The sequence below is a fragment of the Mesoplodon bidens genome, assembly GCF_964165515.1.
Source record: "Mesoplodon bidens genome assembly, chromosome: 11".
Classification (NCBI taxonomy): Eukaryota; Metazoa; Chordata; class Mammalia; order Artiodactyla; family Ziphiidae; genus Mesoplodon; species Mesoplodon bidens.
The window spans coordinates 61,023,239-61,041,967 of NC_138167.1; the positions used below are offsets into that span (position 1 = coordinate 61,023,239).

An 18,729-nucleotide genomic window follows, 5' to 3' on the forward strand; every position below is an offset into this window, starting at 1 on the left:
AAAAATGCAGCTGGGCTTCCCTGGTGGCGCAGTGGTTGCGAGTCCGCCTGCCGATGCAGGGGACGTGGGTTCGCGCCCCGGTCTGGGAGGATCCCACATGCCGCGGAGCGGCTGGGCCCGTGAGCCATGGCCGCTGAGCCTGCGCGTCTGGAGCCTGTGCTCCGCAACGGGAGAGGCCACAACAGTGAGAGGCCCGCATACCACAAAAAAAAAAAAAAAAAAAAAAAAAAAAGCAGCTGACTGCTGAATTTCAAGCATTATGTGATTTATGTACAGCTTTTAAAAAGAAGGCATACTTGTTGGTTATTTATTTTAAATATAGCAGTGTGTACATGTCAATCCCAAACTCCCTAACTATCCCTCCCCGCCAGGTAACCGTATTTAACATAAATAACCAACAGGGACAAAAAATTAAAATTAAAAAAAAAATCAGTCACCCAGGATGCACTCAAAGATTTGTCCACAAGGAGGTCTGTTACAGAGCTATTCATCATGGTGAAAAATTACAAACAACAGGCTGCTCAGGTAAGTTACATGCAAGAGATTACTCTGTAGTGTAAAAATTATATTTTCATGTGAAAATTCAAATGAGCTACACATTTATGGTGTGTGCACTCTTATGTGTATATTATACTTCAATAAAAAGTTTATCCAAAAACAAACAAAAAGAGAAGGCATACTATGATATGCAAGACACACCTGAAAAGTTTCAAGGCCCAGTGGCACTGCATGTCGTGCTTTTACACATCTAAAGGTTTTAATGCAGAGAGATGTGACTTCTTCTCCAGGTAAAGAGAACAACTTTCTCTGTGGAAAAAACACATTTCCAGATAAAGCTTTCTAGGAAATAGCACACTTACCTGTAATAACGGAGCCATCGGATCCTGGACCACTTCCTAAATACTGGTATTCTGTAAAACTGAAGCTTCCAGAACTGTCCTCACCAATGGACTGAGAAATATCTTGAATGGTTCCCATTTCTTGTAGGAATTCTTCAGAGAGTGGACTTTCCAGATCCTCAGCCTCGAGTGGGGAGAGGGGACCAATCGGGCTCTCCGTGTCCACCATCTCAACTGGATGGAGATGGTCCCACTGCCGGGCTCCACGTTCCTGGGAGGAGAGAGAAGTCGTGGGTGAAATGGACAGAGAAGAACACTGGTTTTCCTTTAACAAAGACATCATTTATCAGCAGAGACACACCTGAATTCATAATCTAAAAAGTAACATTGTTGGCCACCTTACCTCCGCTTGACTCTTGACAAGCTTATTAAGAAAATGAAAATCTTTATCATTTTTTTTATTTTGGCCAAGCAGCTTGCAGGATCTCAGTTCACCGAGCAGGGATTAAACCCAGACCCCTGCAGTGAAAGCACCGAATCCTAACCACTAGACCACCAGGGAACTCCTAAGACAGTGAAAACCTCTGAACGAGAGCACGTCTCAGGAGCCTGAGCCGAGCAGGCCGGGAATCATTCATGCACTGTCGAGCACACACTGTGTATCCGAGGTAGACGAAAACAGCAGAGGACACACATAAAGTCCCCGCTGTCCCGGAATGCACCTTCTGGTGGGGACATGTCTGGACAGTCTGATGGGGATACAGCGATGCAGGGGGAGGATGGGGAAGGACACTGCCCTACAAGACCGGCCAGGGAGGACCTCTCAGAAAAGGGGCACAGACACCTGCAGGAATGAGGGAGTGAGCTGTACGGACATTTTGGGTAGAATGTTCCAGGAAAAGGAGCGGCAAGTGGAAAGCCCCCAGGATGGAAGTACACAGGTACGTCCAGGCATGCGCAGGCCAGTCTGGCTCAGGTGGGAGCCCAGGGGGAGTGGGACAGGCAGGCAGTCGGCACACACGCTGGAGGCAGTATTATATGTTCTCCTTGCACCCCTGGAGGGGGAGTCATGTAGGTATCCCTAAAGAACGAGTGCGTCATAACAAATATATCGTAGAGTTAAAAAAATCTAAACATGTCAGTCCCCAACAGCGCTAGGCTGCTTCAACTCACACATAGAAGAACGCTCTCCACGTGGGCACTGCTACGGGCTGCACCGTGTCCCCCCAGATTCCGCTGCGGGGGTGCTAACCCTTAGCATCTCAGAATGTGGTTCCTTTGGAGATAATAAAGAGGGGATTCCACTAAAATGAGGTATTTAGAGGGGGCCCTAATCCAATCTGGCTGGTGTCCTTATAAGGAGAGGAGATTTGGACACACAAAGAGAGACAGCGGGGTGCACACACAGAGGGGCGACCACGTGAAGACCCAGCGGGAAGGCTGCCACCTGCAAGCCAAGCAGAGAGGCCTCGGGAGAAACCAAAGCCGCCGACACTTTGATCTTGGACTTCCAGCCTCCAGGACTGTGAGAAATAAATGCCTGTTGTTTAGGGGCCCCAGTCAGTGGCCCATTGTTAGGGCAGCCGAGCACAGGCGCACAGGTACAAAGTCAAAAAGGCGGTCCTTCCCGCGATGGCTGGTTTCATGCTCTTGCTCAAGCCTCTGAAACCACTTCCTGTGACCGTCAGCCTTGTGTCCGTTCTAGCTCGACGTGGGCCCTGGTGACGGTGTCTCCCCCGATCTTGCCCTGGTCACCATCCCCCACCCCCAGGGGAACCAGTGGCACCGGGCCATCGCCTCATCCGGACCTCCCTGTGCTGTCCGCCTCTGTGCCAGGCCCCAGCCCCCCTGCCTGAACCCCCCTCCCATCCCTGCCTTCCCCGGGCCCCGCTCCAGGTCCACCCTCGAGCCCCGTCGGGTCCCTTCTCGCCAACAAGGCCGACAAGGTGCCGTTTAGCTTCTGAAATGGTCACAGGGAAGCCCATGGCTCACATCGCGGACAGGACCAGAGGAGGTGCGTGCCACTGACCACCGCCAGGGCTCAGCGCGAGGCGGCTGCCCTCTCACCGCGATCACAGAAGGCTGGGCTCTTTGGACGGAGTGCGAACACACTGCCAAAGCAAACGTGTGGCACGGACTTGCGTAAAAACATTGCACATTTCAGCCCAGCTGAAAGTAAACAGTAGCTTTAAGTGCAAAGATGAAGGGATGGTTCGGCTTCCTTTAGAAATGAAAAATGGGTCCAGTTCACACATTTTTGTGAAACTCGCCTCTCATGCCTGGAATTCTGATAATAAATAGTCATAGTGGACAATAACACACAACGAAAAAGAAAAGGGAATCATTAAACTTCCATAAGATTTAGAAGACTTTATCATCTATTAGTGTAAATCAGGCTGTGAATCTGTGCATTTTTTCCATCATATTTTATTCTGCATCCCAATTGAATTCCTTCAAATGGCAAGTAAGATAAAGGTGTAAGCGTTACTTAGGATATTTTCCACCGTGAGCAAAAGGCTCCAAAGTGCGGTCATTAACTTACTACCTTCACCGCAAAGTTCAGCCTAACGAATATCTGATAGCCAGGCAGAGGCTGTGTTATCAGTGGGGCCATGACCACCACCTCCTCTGCCCTGTCATAGTCTCAGCGCTGCAAGGAAAACACACATGGACAGCAGCCTCTTAGTCCTGCAACTATTCTATCTTCCAACCAGGAGTGTCCAGAACGGGAGGAACTGATCTTTGACTAAACGTTAGTCTCCCTGTCATGACATCCAGGGAGTTAGACTGTTTTGAGATCTTATCATTTTACTTATCAGCTGCTTTTAAAGGATACCTGAGATTTCTGTAGAGAAACACCGGAGTTCCTGCTAAGAAGAGCTAAACGAGGTCCCTGGGGAGTGAGGCAACACCGTGACCTCCGGCCAGGGGACTGGCCTTTGCACAGATCACTGGACACCCTGGCCCTGCCTGCTTCCAGCCAGAGCAGATAAGGGAGAGTGCCCTTTGGACGTGTCCCCGGGTAGAGCTGAGGCTGCATGGCACGCGGCCCGCTCCGTCGGCCTGCGGCTTCCTGGCAGGCTCTGCCCCTGCTCTCCCCACGCCGCGGTCACCTCTGCTCGGGGGGCAGGAAGGTCACGGCAAGTACCTGCCTCTCAAATCCACAGAACACAGCCACTGCCTGGTCCGTCGCGACGGGCAACCAGTTACTGTGCCCTGTGCCCGATGTCCTAGGTCCTCTGGGGCTTTGGAGAGAGAAAGAGGCACAGCAAACGACCTCTTAGCAGCTCCCAGTGTGGCCGAGGAGGTAAGAAACCAGGAGAGGAGGCAAGCGGAACTCAAACAGGCCTTGGATCCCTTGCAGGGAGAAATGGGGGAGAGAGTAGAGGGTGCTGAGAAGAGGTAATAAAGCCAAGTTCCAGGAAAGATGTGGTGAATGCATAATCCCATCACCCCTTCCTGGATAATCAATCCTGAGACGTGTTGGTTTCTAAAGGCATTTTGTTTTCTTTCCCATCCAATTTACATGTTAGAGCTGCATCCAGTAGAACAGAAACTCAGATGTAAACTGCTGAAATTCTACTTTTAGTAGAACACTTTTCAGTCAAAATGTTGCTTTGAGAATTACGAAGCAGGGTATAGGAAAACTAGAACACTGGGGAAAAAAAAGATACAGGCAAGAAAGAAAGGAAGAAGGAAGGAAGGGAGGGAGGGAAGGAGGGAGGGGGCACAGAATCCTACCATTGCTTTATGTCACCCAAACACAGGGCAGGTGAAAACACCAGAAGAATTTTAACACTAATTGTTAACCTTGACATCAAGGGATTTTCCTTATCACCAACTCTCAGATGACTCGACTGTTGGGAAGATCAGCTAAAATGAGTTGCTGGTGGCGTCATGAGCTCTGAGTCTGTGAAGACAAGGAGGGCCCAGCACACTCTGCTCAGGGTGCCCCCAGCGCCTTGGGCCCAATTCTGATGTAGCCCTAATTATAGGGACAGTGTTGGAAATGTTTTCATGTCTCCCGCTAGACCGGTACGTCGCCTGCGAGTAGGGACGGACTTTGCTAATCTCTGCGCCCGTACTTCCAGCACAATCCCTACGATGCAGCAGGCGTTCCGTTTCCACCCCCACTGCTTAGCGAGGTTGGCACAGAACTCGAACTTAGTCCACACTCAGCAGGTGAACGTCTGTGAGGCCCCACCCCGGCTTTGCAGCTGCCTCCACAGCCTGTGTCACCCAGACGGCAAAACGGCACGTGCAATCAGTATTCGAAAGACAACAGAACGTAAGGATGTCTGAAACAGAAGTCAGAATGGCACTACCTAGGGAAAGTGATCAGAAATTTACAGAGTGAATCATAACCATTGTAGAGACTTAAAAACTAAGCATGAGAGAGGAAACAAACAAACAAACAAACAAATCTAAGCATCACAGTGAACAACAAAGTCCAAGTCGGCAGGAAAGGGCAAGCTTCAAACAGAGATGTAGGGGGAAGAGGTGTTGCTTATCGACCCCTTTATCCTGAGAACAGGTACTGTGCCCACAGCCCGGGCAACCAACTGGCACACATTACAGAGTGCTCAGGAAAGGCACGAACAGCTCACCAGCCTGATTCTACCTTAGAAGCAACAGACAGAGAACCTGGGAAATGTTCGGTGATAAAATAAGTTCAGTGCTTTGAAGAAAGAGTAAAGAAGCGTCATCAGCTGAATGGAATAAAAGACTCGGCGGAAATCACTTGGTTGTGGGCTCCCAACGGTGTTAATGTATGTCACCCATTTTTGCCCCGTACATTATTAACCGACCTTCTTGGACCTAGAACCCCTTTTGTAAACGTTCTCTGAAATTAAGCGTTAAATAAAAGTTAGCTATTGAAACGTGTTTACAGACTATGAAAATAGATACTCAAAGAAAAAGAACAAGTGGAACTGGGCTGGAATTCTCACACTCAGAACTTATATTTGACTCAACAGAGTCCAAGTAAACAGTTACAAACATCAGTCTCTTACTTTGCTGCTTTTACCTTTCTGTACTCGACTCGAACTTACTGGGTTGTAAAGCCCTCCCAAATGATCACTTATTATGCCTCATTAATGCCAGCTTAGAGGAATCTATTGACATTTGCCTTTGCTAAATCAAATCCAATTAGACTTCATTGAACAGTTTAAAGGTAAAAGATGGAATTTTTGTCAAAGGAGTACCATTTGTGTAGCAGACAAGCAGCTCTCAGACAACAAATTTTTCTGTTTTTCACCATTTCTATTTCACTCCCTTGTCGGGTTCTTTATACTTTCCTATATACTTTTTAGATATTATAGATACTATTTAGATGCCTTTTGGCTTCATTTGTTGGGCTAGGATTGAAAACAACATTTCAAAATAAACAAAAGAATGCTAAAAAGCCCTCTGTACCTTTACCTCGCACCAGAAGTTCACTGAAATAGATTAATCATTAGCCCGCGCATAATGATTAACGACTAAGTATAGAAAATACCTAGGAAACATATGTAAAACAGAAGAAAAAAGGACCAGAGTATAATAATGGTAAGGAAACGAAGGACTATGTATTTTAATGAATTAAATCAAATGTACTATGAACAGTCTGCACATCAGAGAGATTTAACTAGAGCTTTCTAGATCTTTCCCAACAATGCCTAAGGTGTGAAATCTTATAATCAAAAGAATTTGGCATGCAAAGATGGGGGATAAAGGGTAGCTGTGAGCCTCCACACCTTTATCTTTAAAGGTGCAAAAAGAATGTTCCCAACTGTTTTACACAAAGATCACATCTATGATAGTAGAGAAGTGGCTCTAGCCACTTCAAACCCAACTCTTTCCCATTGTCCTGAAAAGGGAGTTACCATTCTTAAATATAATCTTACTTTTGTGGATGGTGATATCAAAATAATTACAGCAAAGCTACAATTTGGACACACTTTAATGTCAGCTGCAGTGGAATTTGAGTGAGCAGAGCAGCTTACTACAAGAATCAAAAGTCAATGCATGGGGACTTCCCTGGTGGCGCGGTGGTTAGGAATCCACCTGCCAATGCAGGGGACACAGGTTTGAGCCCTGGTCCGGGAGGATCCCACGTGCCATGGAGCAACTAGGCCTGTGCACCACAACGACTGAGCCCGCATGCCAGAGCTGCTGAAGCCTGTGTGCCACAACTACTGAAGCCTACAGCCCATGCTCCATAACAAGAGAGGCCACCTCAGTGAGAAGACTGTGCACCACAACCAAGAGTGGCCCCTGCTTGCCACAACTAGAGAAAGCCTGCACGCAACGGTGAAGACCCAACGCAGCCAAAAATCAAAAAAAAAAAAAAAAAAAAAAAACAGATTTAGGATAAAAAAAAAAGTCAATGGATGCAGCCACTATGGAAAACAGTATGGAGGTTCCTCAAAAAAACTAAAAATAGAGTTGCCATATGATCCAGCAATCCCACTCCTGGGCATATAACCAGAAAAAAACTGTAATTCAAAAAGATACATGTACCCCTATGTTCATAGTAGCACTATTCACAACAGCCAAGACATGGAAGCAACCAAAATGTCCATCAACAGAGGAATGGATAAAGAAGATGTGGTACATATACACAATGGAATACTACTCAGCCATAAAAAAAGAATAATGCCATTTGCAGCAACATGGATGGACCTAGACATTATCATACTGAGTGAAGTCAGACCGAGAAAGACAAATACCATACGATATCATTTATGTGTGGAATCTCAAATATGACACAAATGAACTTATCTACAAAAAGAAACAGACTCACAGACATAGAGAACAGACTTGTGGTTGCCAAGGGGGAGGGGGTTGGGGAAGGGATGGAGTGGGAGGTTGGGATTAGCAGATGCAAACTACTCTATATAGAATGGATCAACAAGGTCCTAGTGTATAGCACAAGGGACTATATACAGTATCCTGTAATAAACCATAATGGAAAAGAATATGAAAAAGAATATATATGTATATAACTGAATCACTTTGCTGTCCAGCAGAAATGAACACAACATTGTAAATCAACTATACTTCAATTAAAATTTTTTTTAATTGTCAGCAGAAGTCCATGGAAATGAAATTCGCATTTTCCACCCAAAAGTTTTGACCCAGTGTAGACAGAACCAGTAGCAACGGGGATGATGCTGAGCTTTTAGCAGCCAGACAACAGAGAAGCAATGGAGGACCGAGGCCCTTGACAGTTCCAGACAAGGAGGTCCTGATGGGTCTTGGCAGAAATACATCACATAGACGACAGGCAGACGTAAGGCTGAGCCTTGACTTTCAGAGTCAAGCTGGTGGTCACCATTGGGATGGGAGGCTGTGTTTTATGAACTTCGTGGACCATGTAAGTCCCCCTGAGCTGGTGACTGTGCTTCTCCCTGGAGACACCTTGGGGGGGACACCCAGCCCAGGGCAGCGGGTGTGGGGGCTGGGAACAGGGCAGGGAGGACGACAAGGAAGGTGCACAGAGCACCCCAGAGCCAGGCCCTCGGTAACAGTTACTGCATTGCTTTTTTTAATGGGTCCAGCACCGGGGCAGGGTAGGTAGCACTGGTCCCATTGACAGAGGAGAAAATGCAGAGACTCGGGGAGGAAAGTCACTTGTGCTGCCAGTAGGCGAAGAGAGAGAAAGAAATAAACAAGTGATCGTTGCAGAGGCAGTGTGACGAGTGCCATCACGGGACACCCTGAGGGTTGGAAGGCTCTACAAAGGAGGGGACACCCGAGCTGCATCCTAAGAGGTGATCAGAAAGGAATGCAGCAGCAAAAAATAAAAAACGGTAAGGGGCATTTCTAAGAAAAGTCCACATGAAGAGATGACCTAAAACATCACAGAGTAAGTAGCCGAGAAGGTCTGGACAATCCACTTTGAGGGGGCTGGGTCAGCTACGCATCGCCGCACAGCAAACAACCCCAAAGCTCAGTGGCTTGAACTACGCCACTTTATTTGCTCACAATTCAGTGGCTCAGCAACTTGGGCTGGACTGGGCTGGCCGGGTCTTCTGTGGTCAGGTGGCAGCCGTGGCTGGAGGGTCGGTAGGGGTGGGTGACTGTGGCCGGGCCCTTCTCACCACGTGGCCTTCCATCCTACGGAGGCCAGCACAGGCTTCTGCAGGTGCCTTCCTGTTCCAACAGTGAATGCGGAAACGTTGAGACCTCACTCGTAAATGCTTCATCACTTCTGCCACATTCTGCAGGTCAAAGCGAGTTACGAGGCGAGCCCAGATCCAAGGGGTGGGGAAATGAACCCCACCTCTGAGCGGGGGGAGCCTCAGAGAAACTGGGACCAGTTTTGATGCAGCACAGGGTCGGGGCAGGGAGAGGAGCCTGCAGAGGTGGGAGAGGCTGGCCGTGCAATCAAGGTGCATCAGCGCTCTCAGGCGCAGGAGTGTGGACTCTGCCCCACAAGCAGTTAAGGAGTCACTGGTAAGAGCTGCATCAGGATTATTCTGGCAGCAGGGTGGAATCCAGATTTAAAGCAGATAAGGCGAGAAGCAGCAAGACTCCTTAGGAGGCTGTGGTAACCGTCCCCTAAGAGGTGACGATGCCCCCGGGAGCTGATGTGGGGAGGCGGGGAGGACGGGAAGAGGACGAAGAGCTAACACGGACAGCTGGCAGGGCACGGAGCAGGGAATTGGGGCAGAGCCTAGGATAAACCTCCTTTCTGGCTTAGGTAACTGGGCGGATGGGGTGACATCCACGAAATCCGGAACGTAAAGAGAAGAGGGCGTTCCCAGGGTGGAGAGAGTCACGGAAGGGAGAAAGGTGACGAATTCAGTTGCGAACCGCACGTTATGGTGTCTGTGGGACGCACAGGCTCAGCCTCTGCAAACGTCATCTCCTCTTCTGGGAAGTTCTGCTAATGTTACCAGTGTTCTCCTCATAGGGCTCTTATCAATAGCAGCATCTAGGCAGGCCGGGTGGATGAAGTCCCAACCTCGGGGGCGAGGGCAGTGCTCCTGGCGACCTTGGACACTTCAACTGTGAATCAGGTTAATAACATCCACGTGCTCATTGAGTGTGTTCCTTGCGTTTGTGGAGCTCCGGGCTCGGTGGCTCTCCTTCCTCCTTCCTTACTGGGGAACTCTGTTCCCCCGGCCTCACCCATGCCTTTATCCTTTAATCACGCCCTTCCTCCTGCCTGGCTGGTCTTCCCCAAACTATAATATCCCCAAAGGCAAGAGCAAGCCTTATGCACGTGTCTTGCACAAAATACCCCTTGGATGCGCTGAGCTGAGCCACAAAGGAAACGTTTGTTTTCTAGGGCACCACTCTTCCATATATTGCATTGCTTAGCCTTCAAATTTCAGAGAGTATTACATTGAAGACTCTTTGACTCTGTTTCTTATCATTTTTCCCAAGCCAGGGTCAACAGCTTTGGGAGAGGTAAGTCAAAAGAGTACAGTTAACCACGGGGGTAGAGTTGCAAACTGCAGAAGACAAGATACAACCAAGTGCACTGTTGTTTTGCAGCTTCGATAAATTTTTCACTCTGTTAAGCAGGTCATCAAATCCAGATTTTTTTAAAACTGGACTTTATTTTTAAGAACAGCTTTAAGGGACTTCTCTGGCGGTGCCGAGGTTAAGACTCCACGCTCCCAATGCAGGGGACCCGGGTTCAACCCCTAGTTGGGGCAGTAGATCCCGCATGCCTGCTGCCACTAAGAAGCTCGTGTGCCGCAACCAAGACCTTGTGCAGCCAAACATAAATAAATAAATATTGGGAAAAAAAAAAAAGAACAGCTTTAGGTTCCCAGCAAATCCGAGTGGAAGGTACAAGAGAGTTCCCATGTACCCCCTTCCCCCTACATAAGCAGCCTCCCTGACTGTCAACATCCCACACCAGAGTGGGACATTTGTTACAATCAATGAATCTGTACTGACACAACATTTTCACCCAAAATCCACAGTTGACATTAGGGTTCACGCCTGGTGTTGTGAATTCTATGGTTTTTGGACAAATGTATAAAGACACGTATCCACCATTACAGTATCATACAGAGTAGTTTCTGCTCTAAAAATCTGCTCTGCCTATTCACGTCTCCTTCCCACTTAATCCCTGGCAAGCCCTGATCTTTTTACTGTCTCCATAGTTCGGTCTTTTCTAGAATGTCATATATTTGCAATCATACAGTATGTACCCTTTTCAGGTTGGCTTCTTTCACTTAGTCATATGCACTTAGGTGTGTTTTTTTGAATTTTCTTTTTTTATATATACAGCAGGTTCTTATTAGTTATCTATTTTATACATATTAGTGTATATACGTCAATCCCAATCCCCCAATTCATCACAGCATCACCACCACCCCTGCCGCTTTCCCCCTTGGTGTCCATACGTTTGTTCTCTATATATGTGTCTCTATTTCTGCCCTGCAAACTGGTTCATCTGTACCATTTTTCTAGGTTCCACGTATACGCGTTAACATACGATATCTGTTTTTCTCTGTCTGACTTACTTCACTCTGTATGACAGTCTCTAGATCCATCCACGTCTCTACAAATGACCCAATTTCGTTCCTTTTATGGCTGAGTAATATTCCATTGTATATATGTGCCACATCGTCTTTATCCATTCATCTGTCGATGGACACAGGTTGCTTCCACATTCTGGCTATTGTAAATAGTGCTGCAATGAACATTGGGGTGCATGTGTCTTTCTGAATTATGGTTTTCTCTGGGTATATACCCAGTAGTGGGATTGCTGGATCATATGGTAATTATTTTTTTAGTTTTTTAAGGAACCTCCATACTGTTCTCCATAGTGGCTGTATCAATTTACATTCCCACCAACAGTGCAAGAGGGTTCCCTTTTCTCCACACGCTCTCCAGCATTTGCTATTTGTAGATTTTCTGATGATGCCCATTCTAACCGAAGTGAGGTGATACCTCATTGTAGTTCTGATTTGAATTTCTCTAATAATTAGTGATGCTGAGCAGCTTTTCATGTGCTTCTTGGCCATCTGTATGTCTTCTTTGGAGAAATGTCTATTTAGGTCTTCTGCCCATTTTTGGATTGGGTTGTTCATTTTTTAAATTTTGAGCTGCACGAGCTGTTTATATATATAATTTTGGAGACTAGTCCTTTGTCTGTTGATTCATTTGCAAATATTTTCTCCCATTCTTAGAGTTGTCTTTTCGTCTTGTTTATAGTTTCCTTTGCTGTGCAAAAGCTTTTAAGTTTCATTAGCTCCCATGTGTTTATTTTTGTTTTTATTTCCATTACTCTAGGAGGTGGGTCAAAAAAGATCTTGCTGTGATTTATGTCAAAGAGTGTTCTTCCTATGTTTTCCTCTAAGAGTTTTATAGTGTCCGGTCTTACATTTAGGTCTTTAATCCATTTTGAGTTTATTTTTGTGTATGGTGTTAGGGAGTGTTCTAATTTCATTCTTTTACATGTAGCTGTCCAGTTTTCCCAGCATCACTTATTGAAGAGACTGTCTTTTCTCCATTGTATATCCTTGCCTCCTTTGTCATAGATTAGCTGACCATAGGTGCATGGGTTTATCTCTGGGCTTTCTATCCTGTTCTATTGATCTGTATTTCTGTTTTTGTGCCAGTACTGTACTGTCTTGATTACTGTAGCTTTGTAGTATAGTCTGAAGTCAGGGAGTCTGATTCTTCCAGCTCCGGTTTTTTCCCTCAAGATTGCTTTGGTTATTAGGGGTCTTTTGTGTCTCCATACAAATTTTAAGATTTTTTGTTCTAGTTCTGTAAAAAATGCCACTGGTAATTTGATAGGGATTGCACTGAATCTGTAGATTGCTTTGAGTAGTACAGTCATTTTCACAATATTGATTCTTCCAATCCAAGAACATGGTATATCTCTCCATCTGTTTGTGTCATCTTTGATTTCTTTCATCAGTGTCTTACAGCTTTCTGAGTACAGGTCTTTTGCCTCCTTAGGTACATTAATTCCTAGGTATTTTATTACTTTTGTCGCAATGGTGAATGGGACTGTTTCCTTAATTTCTCTTTCTGATTTTTCATCATTAGTGTATAGGAATGCAAGAGATTTCTGTGTATTAATTTTGTTTCCTGCAGCCTTACCAAATTCACTGACTAGCTCTAGTACTTTTCTGGTAGCATCTTTAGGATTATCTATGTATAGTATCATGTCATCTGCAAACAGTGACTGTTTTACTTCTTCTTTTCCAATTTGTATTCCTTTTATTTCTTTTTCTTCTCTGATTGCCATCGCTAGGACTTCCAAAACTATGTTGAATAATAGTGGCGGGAGTGGACATCCTTGTCTTGTTCCTGATCTTAGAGGAAATGCTTTCAGTTTTTCACCATTGAGAATGACATTTGCTGTGGGTTTGTTTTATATGGCCTTTATTATGTTGAGGTAGGCTCCCTCTATGCCCACTTTCTGGACAGTTTTTATCATAAATCGGTGCTGAATTTTGTCAAAAGCTTTTTCTGCAATTATTGAGATGATCATATTCTTCAGTTTGTTAATATGATGTATCACATTGGTTGATTTGCATATATTGAAGAATCCTTGCATCCCTGGGATAAATCTCACTTGATCATGGTATATGATCCTTTTTTTTTTCTTTTTGCAGTACATGGGCCTGTCACTGTTGTGGCCTCTCCTGTTGTGGAGCACAGGCTCCGGACACGCAGGCTCAGCGGCCATGGCTCACGGGCCCAGCCGCTCCACAGCATGTGGGATCCTCCTGGACCGGGGCACGAACCCGTGTCCCCTGCATCGGCAGGCGGACTCCCAACCACTGCGCCACCAGGGAAGCCCTATGATCCTTTTAATGTGTTGCTGGATTCTGTCTGCTAGTATTTTGTTGAGGATTTTTGCATCTATACTCATCAGTGATATTGGTCTGTAATTTTCTTTTTTTTGTAGTATCTTTGTCTGGTTTTGGTATCAGGGTGATGGTGGCCTTGTAGAATGAATTTGGGAGTGTTCCAATTTTTTGGAAGAGTTTGAGAAGGTTGGGTGTTAGCTCATCTCTAAGTGTTTGCTAAAATTCACCTGTAAAGCCATCTGGTCCTGGACTTTTGTTGGAAGATTTTTTTAAAAATTTATTTATTTTGGCTGCGTTGGGTCTTCATTGCTGCATGCAGGCTTTCTCTATTTGTGGTGAGTGGGGGCTACTCTTCGTTGCGGTGTGTGGGCTTCTCATTGCAGTGGCTTTTCATGTTGCGGAGCACGGGCTCAAGGCACATGGGCTTCAGTAGCTGTGGCATGTGGGCTCAGTAGTTGTGGCACACGGGCTTAGTTGCTCCACAGCATGTGGGATCTTCCCAGACCAGGGATCGAACCCGTGTCCCCTGCATTGGCAGGTGGATTTTTAACCACTGCGCCACCAGGGAAGCCCTGTCGGAAGATTTTTAATCACAGTTTCAATTTCATTACTTGTGATTGGTCTGTTCAAATTTTCTATTTCTTCCTGGTTCAGTCTTGGAAGGTTATACATTTCTAAGAATTTGTCCATTTCTTCCAGGTTGTCTATTTTATTGGCATAGAGTTGCTTGTAGTAGTCTCTTAGGATGCTTTGTATTTCTGCGGTGTCCATTGTAACTTCTCCTTTTTCATTTCTAATTTTATTGATTTGAGTCCTCTCCCTCTTTTTCTTGATGAGTCTGGCTAAAGGTTTATCAATTTTGTTTATCTTCTCAAAGAACCAGCTTTTAGTTTTATTGATCTTTGCTATTGTTTTGTTTCTATTTCATTTATTTCCACTCTGATCTTTGTGATTTCCTTCCTTCTACTAACTTGGGGTTTTGTCTGTTCTTCTTTCTCTAGTTGCTTTAGGTGTAAGGTTAGATTGTTTATTTGAGCTTTTTCTTGTTTCTTGAGGTAAGACTGTATTGCTATAAACTTCCATCTTAGAACTGCTTTTGCTGCATCCCATAGGTTTTGGATCGTTGTGTTTTTGTTGTCATTTGTCTCTAGGTATTTTTTGATTTCCTCTTTGATTTCTTCAGTGATCTCTTGGTTATTTAGTAACGTATTGTTTAGCCTCCATGTGTTTGTGTTTTTTATGGTTTTTTTCCCCTGTAATTTATTTCTAATCTCATAGCACTGTGGTCAGAAAAGATGCTTGATATGATTTCAATTTTTAAAAAATTTACTGAGGCTTGACTTGTGATCCAAGATGTGATCTATCCTGCAGAATGTTCCGTGTGCACTTGAGAAGAAAGTGTAATCTGCTGTCTTCAGATGGAATATTCTATAAATATCAATTAAATCTATCTGGTCTATTGTGTCATTTAAAGCTTGTGTTTCCTTAGTAATTTCCTGTCTGGATGATCTGTCCATTGGTGTAGGTGAGGTGTTAAAAGTCCCCCACTATTATTGTGTTACTGTCAATTTCCTCTTTTATAGCTGTTAGCATCTGCCTTATGTATTGAGGTGCTCCTATGTTGGGTGCACATATATTTGTAATTGTTATATCTTCTTCTTGGATTGATCCCTTGATCATTATGTAGTGTCCTTCCTTGTCTCTTGCAACATTCTTTATTTTAAAGTCTATTATATCTGATATGAGAATTGCTGCTCCAGCTTTCTTTTGATTCCCATTTGCATGGAATCTCTTTTTCCATCCCCTCACTTTCAGTCTGTATGTGTCCCTAGGTCTGAAGTGGGTCTCTTGTAGACAGCATATATATGGGTCTTGTTTTTGTATCCATTCAGTGAGCCTGTGTCTTCTGGTTGGAGCATTTAATCCACTCACATTTAAGGTAATTATTGATATATATGTTCCTGTGACCATTTTTTAAATTGTTTTGGGTTTGTTTTTGTAGGTCCTTTTCTTCTCTTGTGTTTCCCACTTAGAGAAGTTCCTTTAGCATTTGTGGTAGAGCTGGTTTGGTGGTGCTGAATTCTCTTAGCTTTTGCTTGTCTGTAAAGCTTTTGATTTCTCTGTCAAATCTGAATGAGATTCTTGCTGGGTAGGATAATCTTGGCTTTAGGTTCTTCCCTTTCATCACTTTAAATATATCGTGCCACTCCCTTCTGGCTGGTAGAGTTTCTGCCAAGAAATCAGCCGTTAACCTTATGGGAGTTCCCTTGTATGTTATTTGTCATTTTTCCCTTGTTGCTTTTAAAATTTTTTCTTTGTCCTTAATTTTTGTCAGTTTGATTACTATGTATCTCGGCATGTTTCTCCTTGGGTTTATCCTGCTTGGGACTCTCTGTGCTTCCTGGACTTGGATGGCTATTTCCTTTCCCATATTAGGGAAGTTTTCGGCTATCATCTCTTCAAATATTTTCTCAGGTCCTTTCTCTCTCTCTTCTCCTTCTGGGACCCCTATAATGTGAATGTTGGTGTGTTTAATGTTTCCCCAGAGGTCTCTTAGGCTGTCTTCATTTCTTTTCATTCTTTTTTCTTTATTCTGTTCTGCAGCAGGGAATTCCACCATTTTGTCTTCCAGGTCACTTATCCATTCTTCTGCCTCAGTTATTCTGCCATTGATTCCTTCTAGTGTATTTTTCATTTCAGTTATTGTATTATTCATCTCTGTTTGTTTGTTCTTTAATTCTTCTAGGTGTTTGTTCTTCTTTTTTTTTTTTTTTTTTTTTTGCAGTACACAGGCCTCTCACTGCTGTGGCCTCTCCCGTTGCAGAGCACAGGCTCCAGATGCGCAGGCTCAGCAGCCATGGCTCACAGGCCCAGCTGCTCCGCGGCATGTGGGATCCTCCTGGACCAGGGCACGAACCCGTGTCCCCTGCATTGGCAGGCAGACTCTCAACCACTACGCCACCAGGGAAGCCCTAGGTGTTTGTTCTTTGATTCTAGGTCTTTGTTAAACATTTCTTGCATCTCCTTGACCTTTGCCTCCATTCTTTTTCCAAGGTACTGGATCATCTTCACTATCATTATTCTGAATTCTTTTTCTGGAAGGATGCCTATCTCCACTTCATTTAGTGTTTTTTTCTGGGGTTTTATCTTGTTCCTTCATCTGGTACATAGTCCTCTGCCTTTTCATTTTGTCTGCCTTGTCATTTTGTGAATGTGGTTTTCATTCCACAGGCTGCAGGATTATAGTTCTTCTTGCTTCTGCTGTCTGCCCTCTGGCGGGTGAGAGGCTTATGCATGCTTCCTGATGGGAGGGACTGGTGGTGGGTAGAGCTGGGTGTTGATTTGGTGGGCAGAGCTCAGTAAAACTTTAATCTGCTTGTCTCCTGATGGGTGGGGCTGAGTTCCCTCCATGTTGGTTGTTTGGCCTGAGGTGACCCAGCGCTGGAGGTTACTGGCTCTTTGGTGGGGCTAATGGCGGACTCTGGGAGGGCTCATGCCAAGGAGTACTTCCCAGAACTTCTGCTGCCAGTGTCCTTGTCCCTGTGGTGAGCCACAGCCACCCCCCACCTCTTCAGGAGACCCTCCAACACTAGCAGGTAGGTCTGGTTCAGTCTCCTATGGGGCCATTGCTACTTCCCCCTGCGTCCTGATGGGCACACTACTTTGTGTGTGCCCTCCAAGAGTGGAGTCTCTGTTTCCCCCAGTCCTGTCAAAGTCCTGCAATCAAATCCCTCTAGCCTTCAAAGTCTGATTCTCTGGGAATTCCTCCTCCCGTTGCTGGACCCCCAGGTTGGGAAGTCTGACGTGGGGCTCAGAACCTTCACTCCAGTGGGTGGACTTCTGTGGTGTAAGTGTTCTCCAGTTTGTGAGTCACAGACCCAGTGGTTATGGGATTTGATTTTACTGTGATTGCGCCCCTCTACCGTCTCGCTGTGGCTTCTCCTTTGCCTTTGGATGTGGTGTATCTTTTTTGCTGAGTTCCAGTGTCTTCCTGTCGATGATTGTTCAGCAGTTAGTTGTCCCATGAATGTATTTCTACTGCCAGTCCTGTAGTGCCTAGAGGCCCAAAGGTGCAGTACTGGTTTTAAGGGAAAGACAGAAGTCTCTTTCCCTTTATCTTTAACTTCTCGGGGCCAACTTGATGGAGATCTAAATTTGATCTAAACCAAGAGTAACCAAGTAGAAAGATAATTACTTTTGGTGTAGTTCTAATATATGCTGGAGGTTAGTTTTGGTTTTATGATTTCAGGAAGTTGATAAAAGAGACGTGTCCATTTTTCTTTCTTTTTTTTTAACCATTTTTTAAACACTGAAGTATAGTTAACTTACAATGCTGTATTGTTGTTCTTAGGACAACACACACACATACATACATACTCTTTTTCATATTCTTTTCCAGTATACGTTTTTACAAGATACTGAATACAGGTCCCTGTGCTACACAGTAGGTCCTTGTTTATCTATTTTGTATACAGTAGTGTGTATCTGTTTAATCCCAAACTCCTAATTTATCCCTCCCCCCGACCATCCCCTTTGGTAACCATAAGTTTGTTTTTTATGTCTGTGAATCTGTTTCTGTTTTGTATCATTTTTTTTAGATCCTGCATATAAGCAATATCATATGGTATTTGTCTTTCTCTGTCTGACTTACTTCACTTAATATGATCATCTCCAGATCCAACCATGTTGCTGCAAATGGCAGCGATGTGTCCATTTTTAGATCTTTCTCCTTTAACTTTCCCCTTACGTTTTGGATATCGTCAATGGTATTGTATTTCGCCAGAGCAGATAAGTTCTGAATGTCCCCACTTCTTCAAGTCTTACGAGAGGCAGCGGTGGAATAGCAGAACAGGGTTGACCACAGAATTCTAAAACAAGGGAACTCAAAGTAAAACCTTTCTCACTCTACTCATAATGTAATGAGAAATGGTAAATACCAGAAGTTTCTAAGAGAGAAAAGCCCCTCCAGCAACACTCTGAATATCCAGTGCTCACTCGGCCCACAGAACCACCTGGGAATTTAGCATCAGCCTTTTCATAAACGCACTCAGAGTAACATAAACTTTACCAACATGGTTCAACTTTCTACAAGGTGAAAACCATTTTTTGGACAT

The 18,729-nt window shown here is 44.9% G+C and overlaps 1 protein-coding gene across 8 annotated transcripts in view; it reads right to left on the reverse strand.

Moving 5' to 3' along the window:
* PPARA (peroxisome proliferator activated receptor alpha) overlaps positions 1-18,729 on the reverse strand; it is a 71,252-nt gene that overhangs the window by 17,640 nt on the left and 34,883 nt on the right. For 7 of the 8 annotated variants that reach the window (XM_081249419.1, XM_081249421.1, XM_081249416.1 and 4 more), the window contains one exon: positions 861-1,110. In XM_081249419.1, coding sequence (XP_081105545.1) covers positions 861-1,068 — 208 coding nt within the window. In that variant the 5' untranslated portion in view covers positions 1,069-1,110. Of the gene's footprint in view, positions 1-860; positions 1,111-2,831; positions 2,847-18,729 lie in introns of those variants that run through there. The other variant, XM_081249423.1, reaches the window with a different exon arrangement.